The 19,856-nt window shown below is 40.1% G+C and overlaps 1 protein-coding gene and 1 long non-coding RNA gene across 3 annotated transcripts in view; one reads left to right on the top strand and one right to left on the bottom strand.

The window, feature by feature from the left end:
- The first annotated feature begins 797 nt into the window (after positions 1 to 797).
- Positions 798 to 11,071, top strand: cndp1 (carnosine dipeptidase 1). 2 transcript variants are annotated; one of them, XM_044206930.1, is made up of 12 exons: positions 798 to 934; positions 3,107 to 3,217; positions 3,858 to 4,001; positions 4,728 to 4,890; positions 5,891 to 5,979; positions 6,667 to 6,864; positions 7,007 to 7,091; positions 7,381 to 7,541; positions 7,633 to 7,797; positions 7,919 to 8,060; positions 9,535 to 9,682; positions 10,436 to 11,071. In XM_044206930.1, the coding sequence occupies exons 1-12, from the start codon at positions 887 to 889 to the stop codon at positions 10,512 to 10,514; spliced, it is 1,533 nt and encodes a 510-aa protein (XP_044062865.1). In that variant the 5' UTR covers positions 798 to 886; the 3' UTR covers positions 10,515 to 11,071. The 2 variants fall into 2 exon arrangements, with proteins under 2 accessions (XP_044062865.1, XP_044062864.1); XM_044206929.1 differs by lacking the exon at positions 798 to 934 and adding an exon at positions 1,977 to 2,125.
- Positions 11,072 to 11,143: 72 nt separating this feature from the next.
- Positions 11,144 to 19,856, bottom strand: part of LOC122881137 — a 30,586-nt gene continuing 21,873 nt past the window's right edge. Inside the window, exons 3-4 of the long non-coding RNA XR_006379107.1 lie at positions 14,471 to 14,535; positions 11,144 to 13,556 (exon numbers count right to left, since the gene is read on the bottom strand). This is a non-coding gene — a long non-coding RNA (uncharacterized LOC122881137). The remainder of the gene's footprint in view (positions 13,557 to 14,470; positions 14,536 to 19,856) is intronic.

Raw genomic sequence — 19,856 nt, 5'->3', positions numbered from 1 at the left:
GACCACAACCTTTTACTGACCTTTAAGTAGCCTTGTTTTAGTACTATGTACTTAACAAAACCATAACCATAAAGGTGATGAGAAGAAAACACTGAAATCAGTCATTTTTGCAATGATCATATGGCTCATTTTGGGAGGCAGTGACAAACAGCCTCCTTTATGTTTTGGGTAGAAGGACAGGAGGGAATGTTCAGCGTTACTGTGTCAGGGCTGTTAGGGTATAAAATGTGCTGTTGCAACTGATACAACCCTACTAAATCTTTTTTAATGGTGTCTACATTAACAGTTTAAACAAGTTGTGGCTGTGCAGGGTCAGCTGCTTTAGACATATCTGTACTGATCGGACTGCAACTGTCTTCAGTGTGACAATATGATGTTTGATATTGGAGTATAGTTCAAATTAAAATTTTATTTTTATTTTATTGGCATGGGGAACAGACGTTTAGATTGCCAAAGCAAGTGTGAAATAAAAACAATAACATTATTTACACTGATATGACAGTGATATAATCTACAAATGAAACCCTTGGGTGTAAGGGCTTTGGGCAGGGAATTCTTGCTTCATAAAAAACACTGTGTCCGACGTTTGGCATTGAATTCTGGGAAGTCTCTTAAATGAACGTTATCAAAGCTGCTTAGCAGCACTAGAAAATCCGGACTTCTAAACATTAGAATTCACTGCCGTATCCTCAAAGACTTTTCTAATCATCTGGATGAAAAAATATTCCGTCCTCCGCCCGATGAAAAAGATTTCCAGCATGTTTTCCAAGTTGCTCTGTTTCCCAGGTAGCCGGCGGGCTGCCATCTTTGTTTTGATTCGGACGCGGAGGCGCAATTTAGGGAACAGATTAAAAACCTTTCATTGCACAATATTTTTTAAATCCAGATGGCTAGAAGAGCCTTTGAGGGTTCTGAAAACACAGTCAGAACAGCGGTAAGTATTTTTAAACGACCTTCTGTCGGCTAATGTTCTTTTAGAGAAATCAATAGTTAGGCTACTGCTGCGACCCGGATACACAGGAGGCACAAACTGGGGCTAGCTTAGCTCTTTGGCTGCTAAGTGCTCGTCGCTAACTTTGCCTGTCTGCCGTTCGGTGCTGGGCCAGAGGCGAACAGTATTAGCTTCGAGCTTTTATTTGCCGAACAGCTGCCTGCTGCTCGAAACAAGGTTGATGAGAGCTGAACCAAAGCGTAAAGTCGCGGGCTGTAATAACACAGAACTGTAGAATAAGGTACAAGGTAACGTCACAACGTATAAGGTTAATCATTCTCACCCTCAAGCCAGCTGTTCCAGCTGTTCTTCATTCAGTTGTCAAGATTTCAAACAAGTCATTTTTGGCTACTTTTTTCTTTTTCTTTTCAAACCCCCTTGTCTGTTTCACCATGATTAATTCAAATCTTTTTGGAAAATAACCCCCTCACCCCCAGCTCCATGAAAAGTGGAATACTGCATGCCGGCACACGCAAACACACACTCACATGCACACAGGTATAAAGTTCCAGTGGCCAGCTGAGGGCTTTGGTTTTCTGACCCCCTGAAAGTTTTACTTTCATGTGAGTGTGACAAATCCCCAGGCTCTTGTCCTGTCTCACACTGGGACACAGAAAGATACAGGAAGTTTTTACCAAGGACAATTTATCCAATGAACATGAAGAGATGATGGGATTAAATATTTTCAGACAAACCTAATAATAATCTAATATAGCTGCATGTCAACTAGGAATGCTTACAAGTAGCTCAACATTAAGTACAGCACAATGGGACACCTGCCTAATATGGAACAAGAAAAGCCGCTCTACTTTTGTGTAACTGGGGGTTTGCTTGGAGATTCCAAAACACAAACAACAGGAATTTGTTCATTTCACCATGCTGCTTTTGTTCCTGCTGAACCCCGGTGCGCATTCTTGGAACGGGGTCAATAGATTGAGTGTAATTCTTGTGCCTGTCAGCAATAAAATTTAATTTGTCAGCTGTCTTGGCACTGTGTCAGGAAATGTTTGACTGTGTGACCCCGGGGCCAGGAGTGTGATATGAAGGGAGGGTATATAAATGTCCAGGCAACAACGCGGGGCCACAGTCAGCCTGCCTGAGGAAACTGTCACATACACCTCCAGCAGAGAAAAGGTAAGACAAAAGGCCATCTATTGAGTGTAGTCTTACACTGAAAATATTCACAGGTGAGTGTGATGTGCTGTACTGTATGTTGATGTGTGTTTCTGGGAAAGACCTGAGAATAATAATAATAATGATAAAGTTTATTTATGCAGCACTTTTCAAGTTACAAAGGGCTTTACATGGTGGAACCAGGATTAAAACATTTCAGGACTGAGGCAAATAAAATCAGCCAATTAAAATATCATATAAAATAACAAAACCCCCAGCAATAAGGATAAATACTACTTATAAAACATATAAGACATGTTGGCAATAAAACGGTGTGCTAGAACAAAAAGGCTTTTTTGAAAAGATAGGTTTTGAGAAGTGATTTAATAGATGTCACTGATTCAGCAAGGGGTTGACATTCTGTTATTACACATCAATTACAGATGGTGGGCTTTAACCGCTGCATTCATTTTTCAAGGAAAATTAGTAAAAATATCCAAACGTTCTCTAGTTCCAGGCTCTCAAATGACAGGAATTGCTGCTTTTCTTTGTTGTATAGTATCATTGTAAACCGAATATCTTTGGGTTTTAGACTGTTGGTGAAACAAAAAAGATGTTAAGACTTAGCCTTGGACTGAGGGAAGTTGCGCTGGTCATTTTTTTCACATTTGTTTTTGACATTTTATAGATATTAAGTTAGTTCCAGCCCTAATTTAGACCATTATGTAGGGAGAGCAAATTTACAGAAAATGTACTTGAACAGATAAATGAGACAAAAATGTAAAGTAGCCAGAAAAATGAACAGGTTTCTGTAGTGGCCGGGCTGAGGTGGTTGGGGTTGCAATGGGGGAATCTGAACTCCTGAACTTAATATTTCTAAAATCGGTGTGTTCACTGTAGTGTACTTTTGTGTAGTCTGATATACTCAAACTGAATGAAGTGATGACCTCTTTATACAGCCATCTGCAGTATCGATGATTATGTTTCCCACTCTCCCGACAGATGAATCTTGCAGTTCTGCCCTCCATCCTGCTGGTCATTTCTACTGTCCATGCTTTCCAGTATACGGAGCTGGCGCAGTACATTGACAGCCATCAAGAAGAATATGTGGAGGTACAATATATTCTTCTTCTCCCTTTAGCAACACTTTCAAGAGTCCAAGCACTAGAGATGCTGAAATCTAGTTGTTTTTATTAGGATTAGAAATTATACATGTGTATAGTTAACACAAATAGATGTTTTATTAGAGTGTATTGTACAACTTCATTAAGCAACATAAATGAGTAAAGGGAACTTAAGGGATTTGGGTAAATCTAGGTGTAAATAGGTTAAAAGGAAAACCTATTTTGCTATTGTCCCTACAAAGTTAAAATAAAAATAAAAATGAATACAAAGAAAACGAAAGCTGGATGGACACGATTGTGTTTTACGGTGATAAACAGACCCAGATCATCTTTACATTTCATAAATATGCTTCATAGATATGATTGCTTGAACACAAAACAAGTTTCAAGAAGATATAAGTCAATCCACACATTCACCTTGTCTCAAGATGTTTCCCAAGATTGTTTTACGTGGTGTGGCAATTCACGTCATTAAAATAAAGTTTCTCCAAGCGCACAACCGAAATAATTGGACACTAGCAGTGTGCAGCAGTAGTACTGTAGTATATTTTACAAGATGGCAGAAGGATGAGATTAAGTTCATTGATGATGTTTTGAATCTTGTGTGTGTGTGTGTGTGTGTGTTTTAGACTCTGCGGGACTGGGTTGCAATCGAAAGCGACTCCAGCAACACCTTGAAGAGACCAGACCTGCACCGCATGATGGAGACAGCTGCTCAGAAGCTGAGGCTGATGGGAGGGACTGTAGAGCTGGTGGACATCGGAGAACAAGAAGTCAGTGACAGAGCCGTCTCTCCCGGCCAACCAGCCCCTCCCTGCCTTTCATAAATGCTGCCATACTAGAGCTATTAGAGCTTTGTGTACAGTCATCACCCTAATTGGTTAGTAAATATTCTGCATTTCAAACAGAGAGGTTTGCTCATCGGGGACGGTGACTTCAAAAAGGCAGCGGAGCTGTCAGGACTGAATCTACCTCCTCATTACTGACTGAGACACATCAAAGCTGCTTCCCAAACTCATTAAACATATAGTGTGTTTGAGGTCAGACTAGAGGTCAACAATCTCAGCTTCTTACCAGTAATTAGGACCAACATAGCTTGAACTGTTACTGCATTATATTGTCTTAGTGAATGGTAAAAACAATAGCTGATGACCCTTTTACATCAAACTATACTGAAGTGTTTATTTTGGAGAAACAGAGCAGAAACACTTCTTTGTACCTCTGCCCTCCTGTAAGATTATCGCTGTTATAATGTTACACACTCTGCGGATCATTGAAATTCCTTTGATATTTGAGAAATCTACACCCAGATTGAGATTGTGCAGTGTGTAGCTGTTTCAGCACTGGTCAGGTGGTCGACTTTACTGTCGCAGCACGTAAAAGCGAAGCACTTGCTGCTCTTAAGGGTTCCAGAGAAGTTGAGAAGTTTTAAACTTCAGTACTGCACTGTAACTCTGCAGCAGTTCACGCTGCTATTAACTCTCCTTGAATGTCTGCAGCTTCCTGGCGGGCAGACGTTAGCGCTGCCTAAAGTGGTCACAGGTCAGTTTGGCAGCGACCCAAACAAACACACAGTGTGTGTCTACGGTCACGTGGACGTCCAGCCAGCGAAGCTAGAGGACGGCTGGGCCACGGATCCCTACAACCTGACTGACATCAATGGTAACAGCCTTTACGCTCTTCAGTCGCCATTACCGATTCATGCTGTGCAGCCAAACATTGGGTTTGAATATTTCATTCAGTGTAATCATCATATACAGTGGCTTCAAGCAAGAGCTGGAACAAGCTGATACACAGTATATATGTGATACTGAGAAAATGAAATCGTGATTTTTCCAACCATAAAGCTACTTAAGTGGAAATTGAAGGAAGCTGGATGTTAACTTTCTGTTTAAGAAAAGGCAAGTCTAAAATCGTGTGTTTATAGGAGAAATGTAAAGAGCTAGGATTTTAACTAACTGTGATGAAATCTGGCTAAAGGAAGAGTCTAGACCTATGGTAATAAGATCTCAAAATGAAGATTTGGGTGCTTAGCTTTCTGCCTTTAGAGAATATATTATGCAGAAATATGAACTGAATCCTGTTTGTGCATTCTGTTTTATGTAGGAAAGAATATGATTCCATCTTTTTTTGCTAGCAAAAAAAATCAGTTGGGATTAGATGAGATGAGATTAGATTGACAAAAAAAATCCAATTTTATCCAGGTGTCCTACCTTTTACAGGAGCTTTCAACTCCATCCCACGGTTGTCAGCAGTGGATAGAGTTTCCTCAGTTGTCAAGGAGATTGCTCAGTCATTATCATGTGACCTACGTGTAGAATTTAAATCATGTGATAACAAGTGGTTGGATTAGATTAGATTTCACTTTAATGTCAGATTTCTTTGAAATGTGTCTTGCAGACGCTGTTTCACATACAGTACACAACTAAACAAAAAAACAACAACCAGGCAACAAAGTAATATTGCAAACATTAGAAATATTATAAACAAGCGGCTGCCATGCAATCAATTTCATTGCTTGGTTTCACATTCAGTACTTTTCCTACACAGGTACACTGGCCTTAAAGCACACTAGCTGGGTGCTTCCCATCGAAACTCCAATGTAACATAACCCCTCACCGACTGAGAAGCCATACTCATATGATGACTCTTGTGCCTGTAGGTAACCTTTATGGAAGAGGAGCATCAGACAACAAGGCCCCAGTTTTAGCCTGGATCCATGCTGTGGAGGCTTACCAGGCCCTCAATATGGTGAGAGGAAGTTCACCCCTGTTATATTGGATAGTTTTTCATGCCACAGATGAATAAAATCAAATGTGTGAGGGTGTGGGAGCTGCAGAGGCACTGTGACCTCAAGTGAGACCAAAGGACAGATTAGAGCACTTATTTGCAAATCATCTTTGTCTTGAAAACACTTGAATTATAAAGAGGGGAAACGGAGAGACGCCTCAGGCAAGAGACCTAAAAGATAACTCCCATTTATTTGAGCAGACTGTTTTAGTCTAATAAAATACTCGACACATTTAGCGGGAACAAACAGCATACCCCGAGGCCAGTGAGAGAGAAGAACTGAGCTTCAGCCAAACTAACGTGCAAAGTCACTGCTGTTTCTGCGAAGTCACTGTAGCAGTCTGTTCCTGCCATCCTCGCTGCCACTTTGCCTTGTGACAGAATACACAGCTGAATATGCACATCAGAAGGCCTCAGCCAGATGCTGGATGCATTAAGGGGAAAGGAATTGTGTGGGTGTTGAAAAGACTAGCTTCACGCGCAGCTAATGGCACTAATAGAGTCTGCAGTTGTAACACCAGTACAATTTCAAAAAGGAATGCTTGTCATCCAAAAATGTGCTGTTTTTCAGATGAGATTCTCCTCCAACAGTCACTTGCTGCTAAACAGATCTAATGGAGTAGCACTGTCTTCCTTTCTGTCCACCAGGAGCTGCCAGTGAATGTGAAGTTTGTCATTGAGGGCATGGAGGAGACGGGCTCTAACGGCCTGGACGCCATGATCCTGGCCCAAAGAGACACCTTCTTCTCTAACGTGGATTACATAATCGTCTCAGACTGCGGCTGGCTCAGCAGACGGCCCGCCCTCACCTACGGCACCAGAGGCAACTGCTACTTCTTTGCTGAGGTCGTGTATGCGTACACACAGAAACACAAAGCCAAACTGAAACATCTGGTTTTAAATAAGTTGTGCCTAATTCTTCACTCACTCACACACTCAGCTCTTCTAGGCTGTTTCATGGTGAAGGTTTCCTTTGGTGTGTTTGCAGGTTGAAGGACCTAAACAGGACTTACACTCTGGCGTTTATGGAGGCACTGTGATCGAACCAATGACTGACCTCATTGGCATTCTTGGTGAGTGTATTTTTAGGTCGTACACATTCATTCATTCACTGACATCTTGTATGATTTCATTATTGATTATTAAGTAATAACTATGTATTATATTTGATTAATTCTGATTAAATATGAGCTTTCTTGTATGCTACTTTTTAAAAAACGTTTATAGAGCACAATTTAACAAACTAATCTGAATGTGACTGATGACTAATATGACTGGGGGGTCACAATGTATTTCATTAATATCTGACTTCCATACAGTGCCCATTTAGAAAATATATTCTTTTGTAATTTATCGCCTTAGACACACTGATCAGCCCCAGCGGTAAGATCCTGGTTCCTGGGATCAGGGAGGCTGTGGCTCCCCTCTCTGATGAGGAATGGAAAATGTACCAGGACATCCAATTTGACATGGACCACTACAAGGGCAAGATTGGTGTCAGCCAGCTCATGTACAGCAACAAGGTAAGAGTATAGTTTTGAAAATGGTCAAAATAATCTACTTTAAGGCAAGGTGGACGCAACATAAGTTATTGCCACTGTATGTTTCCTGTAGGTTGACTTGTTGGCCCACATGTGGCGCTACCCCACTGTCTCCATCCATGGCATTGAGGGGGCCTTCTCTGACCCTGGCACAAAGACTGTCATACCTGCTAAGGTTACTGCTAAGTTCTCCATTAGACAAGTTCCCAACATGGACCCTGCTATGGTCAAGAAACAGGTAAAACAGGATGCGAATGCTCTACTTTGAAAAATAGCCAAATCATATCATTTTTAGAATAAGCTAATCCTTTCTTCCCATAAACTGCCTGTGCTCTTATCTTGTTGGTTCGACGCTTTAGGTAACAGACTACCTTCACTCTGTGTTTGCCAAGAGGAAGAGTCCTAACAAGCTGAAAGTCACTATGGTGATCGGGGCCAAGCCTTGGCTGGCTGACACTCAGCATCCTCTCTATGAGGCTGGGAAGGCTGCTGTCAAGAGAGGTACACACCCATCACCTCACATTAAACACCCGTCACTGCATCAAAATCCTTTAAACTGAGAGTAAAGCTGAAGCAAACTGTAATAAACTATAAAAAATATACAAGTAGTAGCAATACAAATACCAGTAATATGTCATATTGTGGGCCAATCTCAAAGTTTTTGTCTTTGGGTATATCCATGCTTTTCAATCAATTGAAACATTACATAGTCCTCTACAGGTTTAACATCTAGCCTTTCTCAAATTCTGCACTGGCATCAAGCTAAACATGGCTGTTGGCACTGAGAAAGTTGATATTTTAAAGACACAAGATGTTTCACCAGTGAGCTTATAGTACTGTACCTTATGTTAAGTGTAAAATCTTAATCTGCAAAATAGCCAGATCCTATAGCTGTCATTTATATATACAGTAGTGTAGAATCTCTAGTTTTTAAAGTAGAATATTTCTCTCTGAAATATAATGTAGGAATGGGCAATTTAATGCACAGGCTTTCCTAGGCTGAAGCCCAGGGGGTCTAGAACTATAAGCTGAATATGTCCCAAAATGGAAATACTCATATTTGTACTGAAGTACTTGAGTGAATGTACTTAGTTGATCCCACATGTACAGTATATACTAGATGTAGATTAGCAACCACTTTGGGGGTCCTCATTTTCAGCAATTACATGTGGTGTTCCACATGGTTCAGTTGAAGGGCCCAATGTTGTTCTCTATTCACATGCTGCAGACGTTTTACGATTGAATAAAACCAAGTCAGAAATAGTTCTTTTGAGCCAGCCATCATTCATGTATATTCGCTCACCATTATTTGGGCCTCCACCTGCTAATGTTCAGTACAGCCAGAGGTAAATTAAACTCAAAAAGTCACAGAAAGTACAGCTGCCAGTGTTACTTACTTACTAGGAACAAAAGTCATTGATTATCTCTTAGTTTCAGTAATTAGTTTTTAGATTTTACTGGTCCCTTTGAAGGAATGCCTCAAAGCCTAACTCATAACCTAACCTCACGTTAGCAGTGTAGCCTGAGATCGTTGGCCAAGTTCCTGTAGTTTTTTTAAGATGGATTAAAAAGAAGAGTTTGATTAGTTCTTTGCCATCGGGGTCGAAGGTTAGCTGGCTTTACACCACATTTTTATGGAGGTGGTTTTATGGTGTTACTCTTTAATATTGCTTTGAGCTTCTCTTTTATGACTCTTCCATTGCTTTTATATTTCTTGCTATATGCCTACTGCTGATTTTGTTTTTACTCATTTGTAAAGTGCTTTGTCAATGTGTTTGAAAAATGCTTGGTCTACTGTGTGCAAGCACACACACACACACACACACACACACACACACACACAGAAGTGCTTTAGGAACTCTTCCTTCAGTGACACATGTGATACATAATTCCTCCACATGTACAGCTGTTATTCTGTGTTAAGATACCTGACAGTTCATGTCCGTTACACTCTAATATGTCCTACCTCCTCCAGTTTTTGACATGGATCCTGATCTGATCCGTGAGGGCGGGACCATCCCTATCGCCAAAACCTTCCAGGATGTGACTGGGAAAAGCATCATCATGATGCCCATTGGAGGCTTTGATGATGGGCTGCACTCCCAGAACGAGAAAATAAGCAGGTTTGACTTTACCTGTTTTACACGTGACTTATTTCTAATTCATTTTACAGGAAGTTTTAAATAAAACCTTTATTATCAGTCTTTTCTATTGAGGCTGTTTTAGTGTTAAGATGATCATAAGATGGATGAGAGGAGCTGGGTTTTAATCAGAAGGAAAGAAGCAGGAATCTGAACCTCCAGGGCTCACGCAGTCTTATCCTCTCTTAATCATCCACCTCCTTGGACTGAAATAATCCTTTAACCTAATATTCACCTAATATAACCTAATATTCACCATATATAAAACACATATGACTGCAAGGGGACGCCAGGATAAAATTAATTAGCAATTCCACAGAAACAACATCGGAAACTGACTGTAATTTCATCAGAAACAGCTGTAAATATTGAAACAAAAAGCAGCGCAGTGCAGACACATTTAAGAATCCCCTTTGACTGTATACAACTTAGAGCCAGATGATAACATACAACACCACAAGGACCACAGGGCATCTGGAGAAAGAACAGTATAGATGGCTAAACAGCTACACAAGGTCACAGTAGATCTGTCTGATCATAAGGTTGATGCTGTGAGACCTTAAAAGCAGAAATGAAGAAAGGAGACTTGAGTTCCAAAAGTGCTTTTGTTACTGAGTGCCTCCATCAAAGCAACAGATTCTCCAAACCCAGTCCGATATTCTGATTCTTGGCTGCAACGATTCATACAGACAACAGCTTTTTAACCTTTTTCTTCCTTTAACTTTCTTCTCCCAGGTACAACTATATTGAGGGAACCAAGTTATTCATCGCCTACCTGAATGAAGTATCCCAGATTAATAAGACCAGTGTGTGATGTTTCATGGAACCATCCCGGCTACCGTGAGCTCTCCCTGACAAAAGCCTGGCTTTGTATTTTCTGTGCCTTTATCTGTCTTTCATCAATTTTTCTGCGTCTTGCCAAGCTTTTATTTATCTGCATCTCAACCACCTCCTCCCTCGCTCTTTTCTGCTGTCTCTCTGGCCATTCAGTCACTAAAAGTATTAAATAACACTCTTATTCTAACTCATGAATGTAGATAAAAAGAGAAGCAATGAAACAGGTGTGTCTATCTATCTATCTATCTATCTATCTATCTATCTATCTATCTATCTATCTATCTATCTATCTATCTATCTATCTATCTATCTATCTATCTATCTATCTATCTATCTATCTATCTATCTATCTTTTATTTTGTCATTGTGAGTGAATGTAATGGCACGTGCTACCACTTCTGATTGGTCAAAATGTCTGAAGTCATCTCATGTTCTCTTCACTCACTGTGCATATGTGACATATTTTCCCGCTCCTTATAATGTGACAGTACTGAAAGTGTGTGCGTGTCATGTAGTAAAAGCTGTACAATGCAACAATTGTGTACTCTTTTATTACGTAGGAAAGTTCTTTAATGAGTTTTAATAATGAGGAAAGAAACACACATATTGTTCCTTCAGTGATGAGACATTTATTTACCACTCAAACATTTCCTGAACACTCTTATAGTAACTCATTTCAGAGCCAAGACTGAAAATCTAGACGGACAGTAGCTGTACAGGCAGATGTGCTGCTGCCAGCAGCTGCTGTATGTATGGACAGAATCCAGCCACTGTCTGATGTTAGAGCTCTCCACCCAAGACCAAGTCCTGTTCCGGCAATGCATATGCTAGTAATTTAGTCTCTCTTTGGTATTATAGATGTGTTTCTCATACTGTAACACAAGAAACAATAATAATAATAATTCCACTTGTTCGCAGTGAAGTTTGTCTTTTATGTTTTATGAATTTTCTTGAAATGAGTGTCACTATCTTATTGTAAAACAAGACAGAATAAAATGAATTACTGCAATTCTTTTTTAAAAAATTTTTAGAGATTACTTTTTGGCATTTTGCCTTTATTCAGTTCAATTAAATTGGGAGTTATTGGCATGGCAAACAGATATTATCATTGTCAAAGCATGTGTGAAATAAAAACAGAAACAGAAATAATGTGCTATTACAATATATACAGATGAGTAAGATTATATGGTAATAATAATAATAAATATTGACTTGCAGTTAAAAATACAATTACAAGTAAACTACATAAACATTGCAAAGTTTTTTTATGAATGTGTGTGTGTGTGTGTAGGTCATTCACTGTCCCTCAGGTTGTGGCATGTTGCTACATACTGGGCAGCAGGATCGGCCCTGCCTCCTTCTCCTTGGAGCAGTTTTAATGTTGAGAGCTCATTTAGCTCTTTGAAATCTGAGATTACAGAGCTGAACTTGTTAAAGTAAACGTTCCTTATTTCATCGAATGATATACATTGTGGGAGGAAGTGCATCTCTGTCTCAGCCTCACCTGTCGGACAGTGACCACACATTCTGTTTTCTTTATTTGAGAGCCGTGCAACAAAGGTCCCCAGCCGGACCTTAACCATTAGGCTGAACAACTTGATTTGTGAAACTATCTCACCTTTGGATTTTAGATTTTTGTAGTTGACTACAATGCAAAAAAAACCCCACATTGTCTATATTTATAACACTATAATGAAGTTGTGAGCAAATATAAGGACATTTTTAAACTCTATTAATGTATTTGTCACCAATTATAACTCCACTTATGAAACATCCATAACTAGTGTATAAAGGAGCTGTAATCATATAATGGTGTATGATTATTATAAATGCATTCAAAACTCACAAAGACAAACAATTATGCTTATTAAGTTTTTGACAAATACAGTAATATCTAGTGATTGCATCTGCTTACAATTGCATTATAGTGAGTTTTAAACCCCCTAGTAAGCGTTAATATACTGCTAATAAGTGCTAAAAGCGGTGAGTTGGGGTGTGTTGGTTTCGAGAATCAAGACTATTGTTTCTTGGTTCTTTTGCATCAGTCTGGCCTGTTCGTGATACTCCATCATGCTGACACCCAGTGTCAATATCTATGACAATGAATCACACCGTTGGCATTAAAAAAATAAAGAAAATAAGCTTATTATGACTAAATATTAGGCTTGTTAACATATAGATGTTTGCAATGAGCATAAATGAGCACAAACATTTATGCAAAATTATGGCACATTAAAAATCCGTAGTTAAACAGCTTTGGACACACTAGAAATAGCATCCACTTGCTAAAATTACAAAACTTTGCAGGTAGCAGTTATAGATGATTACAGGTGTCATCTCAACTCAGTTTCCACTGTGGCATTTATTGAACGTATGCATATTTACTATGTTCTAATATGCAGTATTTGAGGAGAGCCATTACTGTTACCTTGCAGAAGTGCCATATAGCCCAGCAGGAAGTGGAAGGGAGGAACCCTGGTGTTGTGAAGAAGCCGTGTCTGACACTTCAGCGGCCTGATTCACAACACCAGCTGACCCTCCCCACCCACACACACTCACAGTACTGTACAGTGCAGAGGTGGTGTGAAGTCAGGAGTTCATCTTCAGTGACTCAGTGACAGAAACAAGCCACTGACAAGACACCAGTTTCCAGTTTATTGTCCTCAGAGACACAGTGGAGCCGCAGAAGTAAAGGGAGTTTACCACCTTTGATTTGAACCATTTAGATAGAGACCATCGGTCTGCCTTATGAGCATTAGTGGACTGAGAATACTCACCTCTTCTCTGTAGTGCACTTATGTCCCCTGCTACCACTGTACAACTGACTGCAGTGGTAGTGAAGGTGGTTAACAATAAGAAACACTCCGGACAATGAGGCTAAGCTGGGACAGAGAGCAACGTGAGTGCAGTGCACGCTGTCTCCACTGGAGGGCAGTTTGAATACAGCCGCTCTCTTCTCTGCTCACTCACTTTGAGTCTGATGATCTGATGCCAAGCTGGTAACACACCATGATTTAACCTGCAGGAACAGGGAAATGTATTTAAAGCTGGGAAATTTGCTTCCAAGTAAATATAGTGTTAGGGTTTAAAAACAGCAAGACTTGACCCATGGAGAGCCTCAAAAATCACAGGAAACTCAGTAACATAACTGTATTATCCCAAACACAGTAAGTGATATCTTCAGCAAACCTCAGTGTGACAGCACAGTGAAACACAAGCGTCCTCAGATGTAACAGTGCTCTATTTGGTTGCCTATTTATAAAGTTCTTTGGTATTGAGGACAGGGCCGTGATGGAGCTGAGAATAACTTTGGTTTCACAGCGGCAAACCTTAATCCACCTTGAAGCAGCCCGCTGTGTATGAAAACTGAAATCATGTCATGGTAAAGTGGGTTTACAGTAAAATGATCTTCAAGCAATGTTTGACTTCCGTATTAATATGTCACATATTAAATAGATTCACTAATAGGTCTGTTCACTGAAATGATCAATAGAAGGATTGTGGACAAGCGTGTCAGCCGGGGTCAGGCCGCTGAGATGACCTGAGTTAAAGATAACAGTCTTTTCTGTTAGATTAGATTACAGAGAGACGCCAACTAGTATGTAGGAGCGGTGGAGGTATTCAGATTCTCTACTTAAGTACCAATAAGGTTTACTCGTAATTGGTATTAAATTTTGGTATTGGTTTTAAATACCCAATTACAAGTAAAAGTCTTGAATTCAATGCGATTCTAATCCAATAGATGTCTTTTTGGCAAATTCAGCAAATATCTCCTCACGCTCCGCTAGCCGTCTGTTCAGTGTGTGCGCTGTGTTTCTACACAGCCCTGGCTCTCGCGGACATTCAGCTTGCTTTCTAGTTTGCTGCTGTTGTGATGTTAGCTACAGTAGCAGGAGAGTTGTGAGCATGGCTGACATTGCCAACATTACTTACATGACTTGCTCTGTCGTTGTTCGCTCGGTCATGGTGTTGGATTTCTCCAGAATGGCATACCCCACCTTTAAGTAAAAGTATAATTATTACAGACAAAATACAATTAAAGTATCAAAAGAAAAGGTAATCATTACTGTCACTGTTATATTCTTATATATTATGTTGTTGAATTATTACGTCAGGGGTTAAGGGCCTTGCTCAAGGGCACCTCACTGGTGTTCATGAGAGGAGGCAAGAGCTGTTTTTTCACTTTCCCCCTCCACTCCATCCTGTCGGTCCAGGGATCGAACCAACACATTTCCAGGCACAAATGACTATTTTACATTCTGTTAGCTCATTTAATCAATGCAAAAAACCAAACAAACAGTGAATAGTGCAGCTTTAAATGCACTGCTTGGGTAAACGTACTTAGTCAAGTTCCACCATTAGCTTTTAGTATTTAGCAAATTGTATTTTCTGGACTCAACCCGATGTAAAACCACTGTAAAAGCAGTCTAACTCCTCCCTTATCATTCTTACAGTCACATGAATCGTGGCACTGGGCTGCTGCTGTTTTGTTTGGATCTATGCTGACGTTATGTAGCCCTAAAGCAAGCCAACAGAAGTCCAGGCGCACTTCCTGCTCTGTGTCTGCCATGCAGCTTTGTTGGGTAAACTCTGCACCTTCACAGTGGGCGACTTCATATAATGAAGGTCCACCCAGCTGTTTGAGAGTGCTGTGTAGGTGAGGTGAGGTGTAGACTGTAGGTGAGTGAGCAGCTTTACTGGACCACTTGTGCTGCTCAGTTGGACCAGCGTTCACAATGTTTCACAGCTCTTGTTGTGAAATTGGGTTTTAAGAGTATAGCCTTTGACCACTCCATTAATCATTGGTTTGTCCTTCTGCCTGACCAATCCAGGACAAGTCAGGCCTTTGCTAATTCCTCCACAAGCTGCCGTGTCACACTTAACATAATATCCCAGCAATACATTGCTCCTAATCCCTTTTTATCAGGTTCGCCGGCCTTTCTGGTCAATCTAATTGCGACAAAGCCCACATAAGGGCTTTTGTGCCGAAGGAAAGTTCTTTTACGGTTTCAATTAAACGGCTGGACCGGCCCAACGGAAGCTCTTTGCCGAACGCCAGTGTCCTTCAGACAAAGAATGTCACTACGCATAATGGTTAGAAACACTTCCGCGAGGAAGCAGGAACGGAGGTGCAGAATGTGAGGGAAAAAGAAAACCCTCGCCTCACAGTTTAGCTCGTTTCAGAGCCAAAGGTTTTTAAGTTTTTTTCTCGGGGAAGGAGCACAAAGATTTAAGTAACAATCAAAACTAGCCTGAGGGATTATGAGCTGGAGCAGGCTGTGTGTGTGTGTGTGTGTGTGTGTGTGTGTGTGTGTGTGTGTGTGTGTGTGTGTGTGTTTTGGAGAATGGAAACAGAGAGAGCGGCTCAGTTAAAGTGAGTTATTTGAAGAAGTGCATCCTAGTTTCAGAAAAGGTGAAAGCAGTCAAGGAGTTGAGCTTGTAGCTTTTGGGCAGCGGCTTATTTAAAGGTTTTCATTGATTTTAATGCTCCAACAAGTCTGGTTTTTTTTCTTTGTCAGCAAGGTTTGTCCTTGTCTTCAGCTGCTGGCATTAAAGCTGCAGAGATCTGGTTTGTGTATATTTACAGCAAAGCTTGCACATTATAATATGTTAATTTCATTTTGCAGTAGTTTCTTTTTGGAAGACTCTCATAAAGGCCTTTGCCTGGCTTTCTTCACAGCCCCATCCTAAAATGTCCAACCACTTTACTCCAGAGCTCCGGTTTCTCCCTTGGTTTGCTCTAAATGTCAGAACTGATCTTGGGATTTTCCTCACGGTCTACGAATCTGTCAGTAGCCTCAACATGCTGAACCTGTGAGTCAGGTCGATCTCTTTGCTCATCTGGATTAAGTCTTCGGTGCCCACAACACTCGTCTTGATACAGCACGACGCCTTTTGGCTGTGCAGAGCTCTTCAGTAAGTTGACGACAGCTGAATATGTTAGAAAATCTTTGTCCAAGGCTGCTTACGCCCCACAACACCAACAGCAAGATTTAAACAAACAACAGCATACAATTATCATTCACATTCATATCCATGTACGTGTGTAATGCCAATGTTCAGTGCCAATGCCCTTTATGTACTGCAGAGAGGCGGAAAATAAGGGTGTGTCACTACATTATAAACAGCTGTGCAGCATTTTGGTGTCTGATAAGCCTTTAAATGTATGGATTGATAACTGGATTGATAACTGGACTTCCTGGATCGTATTTTATTGTCACACCTGTACCCGAAGCACAATGCCACAGCAACGCTAATCATTTTTTAAAACGCAGGGCTGTTTTGGGTCTGAGCCTCTTTTAGTTGCTTGACCCTAACTCTTAACCATACTTTATTTGCCGTAACCACAAGCATTCCCTAATCTTAACCCTGCTGTATAGTTGCCATGCAGAGATATTGTAGAAAGAAAATAATTGAAATATGTTGGCAACAAAAAATTGACATTGAACATAAGCTGAAGTTTTTCAGAATGTTCTTGTCTGGCAATTCCAGTCAGCGGTGATGCTGAGAGCAGGAAGCAGTTTGGATGAGGGATTGTATATTTAACGTGAATTTTCTACTTTGCTCTTCTAATTTTGATTGATTTGTTCTGCCTTGTGGAAACTGAGCTGCATTTTTATAGAGAAGTACTTTGCATCAAATAGTGAGTGCATACAGTGCATACTGTATTTTGGAAATGCAGCCAACTGTATCCACATAAACTAATCTGAGCCCCCAAAACATTTAAATCCGATCCTTTTCTTCCAATTCCACAGCATCCAAGCAGAGAACAAGAATGATTTTCTCCCTTTCAAGTTCATTCTCCATTTTATTCAACTGCATTCTGTATTTAGAAATCTGTTAAAGATAATCTTCAATTCATCTTCCGGCAAACTCCTTCTTTGTCCCTGACACCTCTATATTGGCTGTCCAAAGCTACTTCATCCTCATCTTACCCAGCCTCCCTGAGTCTGCTGTATCACACTCAGCTGTCTGTCTGCCTGTCTGTCTGTCTGTCTGTCTGTCTGCCTGTCTGTCTGTCTGTCTGTCTGTCTGTCTGCCTGTCTGTCTGCAGTGTTTGTGCGTCTCTCTCTCTGACAGGCCGACAGCTCTCCTGCTGGTTTCATCTGCGATCCATTCATCACAGTATTTTGCTTAGCTGGCACCTTTGGAATGATGACTCGCCCCGAAACAAGACAATATGGGCGCAACACTGGGTGAATTAATTTAACAGAAGAACGGAAGAACAATGTACTCTCAAGGTGAGGATGATGCTTATCTTATACATTCATTGCAAAAGGATGACATATGGAATAAATAAATCATGTATGTCTTTTACAGTTAAAATTATGTATGTAATTATGTTACCGATGTTTCTATGGTGCTATAAGTCTAGATCCCAATCTTTAGTTGACTGTATTTGTGGTTTTATTCTTTGATAATGTTTTTAATTCTGGCATTATGTCTTTTTGTCTGAATAATAAAAAGAAGTGTTATCATTTTTATTCATTCATTTGCACTTTTCTCATTTATTGACTGAGTTTATGACAATGAACATGCAGCCTATCCAGATGTTGATGTGTTTCAGGTCTTGCCATTCGGGTGTGGCAGCAGGAACTAGCACATTTTGTGTCCTTGTGTCTTTTTCAAGCAGTATTTCTAAACTGCTGCCTTTTTTGCTTTATGTGCTGTGTCCTCTGTGTTCGGTTTTATTGTGGTCTGTCAAATCCTCCTTAAACAAATTTGGTTTGACTTAGAGAGCCTGAAAGTAGCTGAAAGTTACAATCAAATGCCTTCTACCAGTATGACCTACTCTGCTACAGCTCTGTATGACATTCAGCACATTTCACCTGCCACACACTAAACAGCCTTATTAAAGGCAGTTCGGCAACACTGATACTATTTATTTCTGTAAAGGGAAAGATTGACTCACAGTCGAATTGAGTCCAGGCCATTTTGGACACTTGAAGTTCCTGACAATCAACATTGGCAGGACAGGATGCCCTTGAGCAAACCACTTAATTCTGGTTTATTCCAACCTGGGTCTTAATTTCATCGTTTTGGCCATCATTTGTATCAGTTATGTACTCACCAAAGTCATTCCTGAGATCTGGCAACATGGCTACAACTAAGTCCAACAGGGCAAATGTGGAAGCAAAGACAGGCCGTAAGGATTTGAATCTTATAAGCAACCATCTTCCTGGTTCAACTTTGACCTTCTATAGTTGCCGTAGGATTTATTACTGACATTTTTAGTGTGCTCATTTTCAGTTTTACCTCCAAATAAAATGGTTTAGATCATCTGAATAAACTATTGTTTTGTTTTTTACAACCTGTCTAATTGTCTGACTGCTTATGTTTCTTGTCTATGGAAGCAAGGAAAGACCATAATCATTTGGATTTTGTAAGCAACTGAGTAGCAAATTGTAAAATTTAACCACTAGGCCTACTGAATGATGTTGAAATTTTATTACCGCTACCAATTTATAGCATTTAAACATTTTACTTCAAAAAACATTTGTCTGAATTTTTGTAATTTGAATTCCAATCTTTGAAATTTCCAGAACTTAATTCTAGGTTTTGTAATGACACGTACGTTTTAAAGTGTCTGGGGTTTCAACTTTTTTAGATGTGAAAATGACCAATTTGACCAACTTCTATAAAGCATATATTATATATATTGGACACTTCTTGAGTTTTCTATTTGACTGTGCAAACCCTAAAAAATATTCAAAATCAAGCTTTTTTAGACATTTTTCAAAGAGAGGAATTCAAACCACATACATTCAGAAAGAGGTTTCTGTTTAATTTAAACTTTTAAGTATGAAAGGTTCCGTATATGCGATTCTGAACATTAATATAGCAACAAACAAGTATTTGCTAATTAAAGATATAGCGGAGTAATGGCGTCCTGAGCAGAGGATGACACCTGTGCTGTTATTGCAGCCGCACTGACTGCGCGTGTGCAACTGTTCGTCTGTGAGGAGAGCGATATGACGGCTGGTTCTTTTCTCATCTAACTCAGTGAATTAAGGGTTAATTTCAACCAAAGCAGAGATGCTCATTGTTGGACCAGTGGAAAGACTAACCGCGTTTTATTTTGTTTCTGTTGAGCTTAAATGAAGTATGTTTAACGATGGTCTGCAAGGTAAAATTATAGTTTTTTTCAATGGAGTCTGGTGGCGTTCGAGCGCGATAAAACGGCTGTTTCTGGTTAAACAAAAAGGATCTTACTGTGTAACAAAAAGGTCTATCTCTGTAAGGACCATTTCCATAATGTTGTCAGACAATCAGTGGCAAAATAACAAGCACTTTTAGTGGATGTACTATGACTGGCGCA

This window comes from Siniperca chuatsi, linkage group LG9 (assembly GCF_020085105.1).
Source record: "Siniperca chuatsi isolate FFG_IHB_CAS linkage group LG9, ASM2008510v1, whole genome shotgun sequence".
NCBI lineage: Eukaryota > Metazoa > Chordata > Actinopteri > Centrarchiformes > Sinipercidae > Siniperca > Siniperca chuatsi.
The sequence above is the reverse complement of the archived record's forward strand: the minus strand, read 5'-3'. Positions and strand labels throughout refer to the sequence as shown.

Bases quoted from the DNA above. Each gene is read 5' to 3' on its own strand.
- cndp1 (XM_044206929.1), top strand. From the start codon at position 2,051: ATGTCCAGGCAACAACGCGGGGCCACAGTCAGCCTGCCTGAGGAAACT. The intron at 2,126-3,106 runs GTAAGACAAAAG...CTCTCCCGACAG, and splicing joins ACACCTCCAGCAGAGAAAAG to ATGAATCTTGCAGTTCTGCC. The intron at 4,891-5,890 runs GTAACAGCCTTT...TTGTGCCTGTAG, and splicing joins CAACCTGACTGACATCAATG to GTAACCTTTATGGAAGAGGA.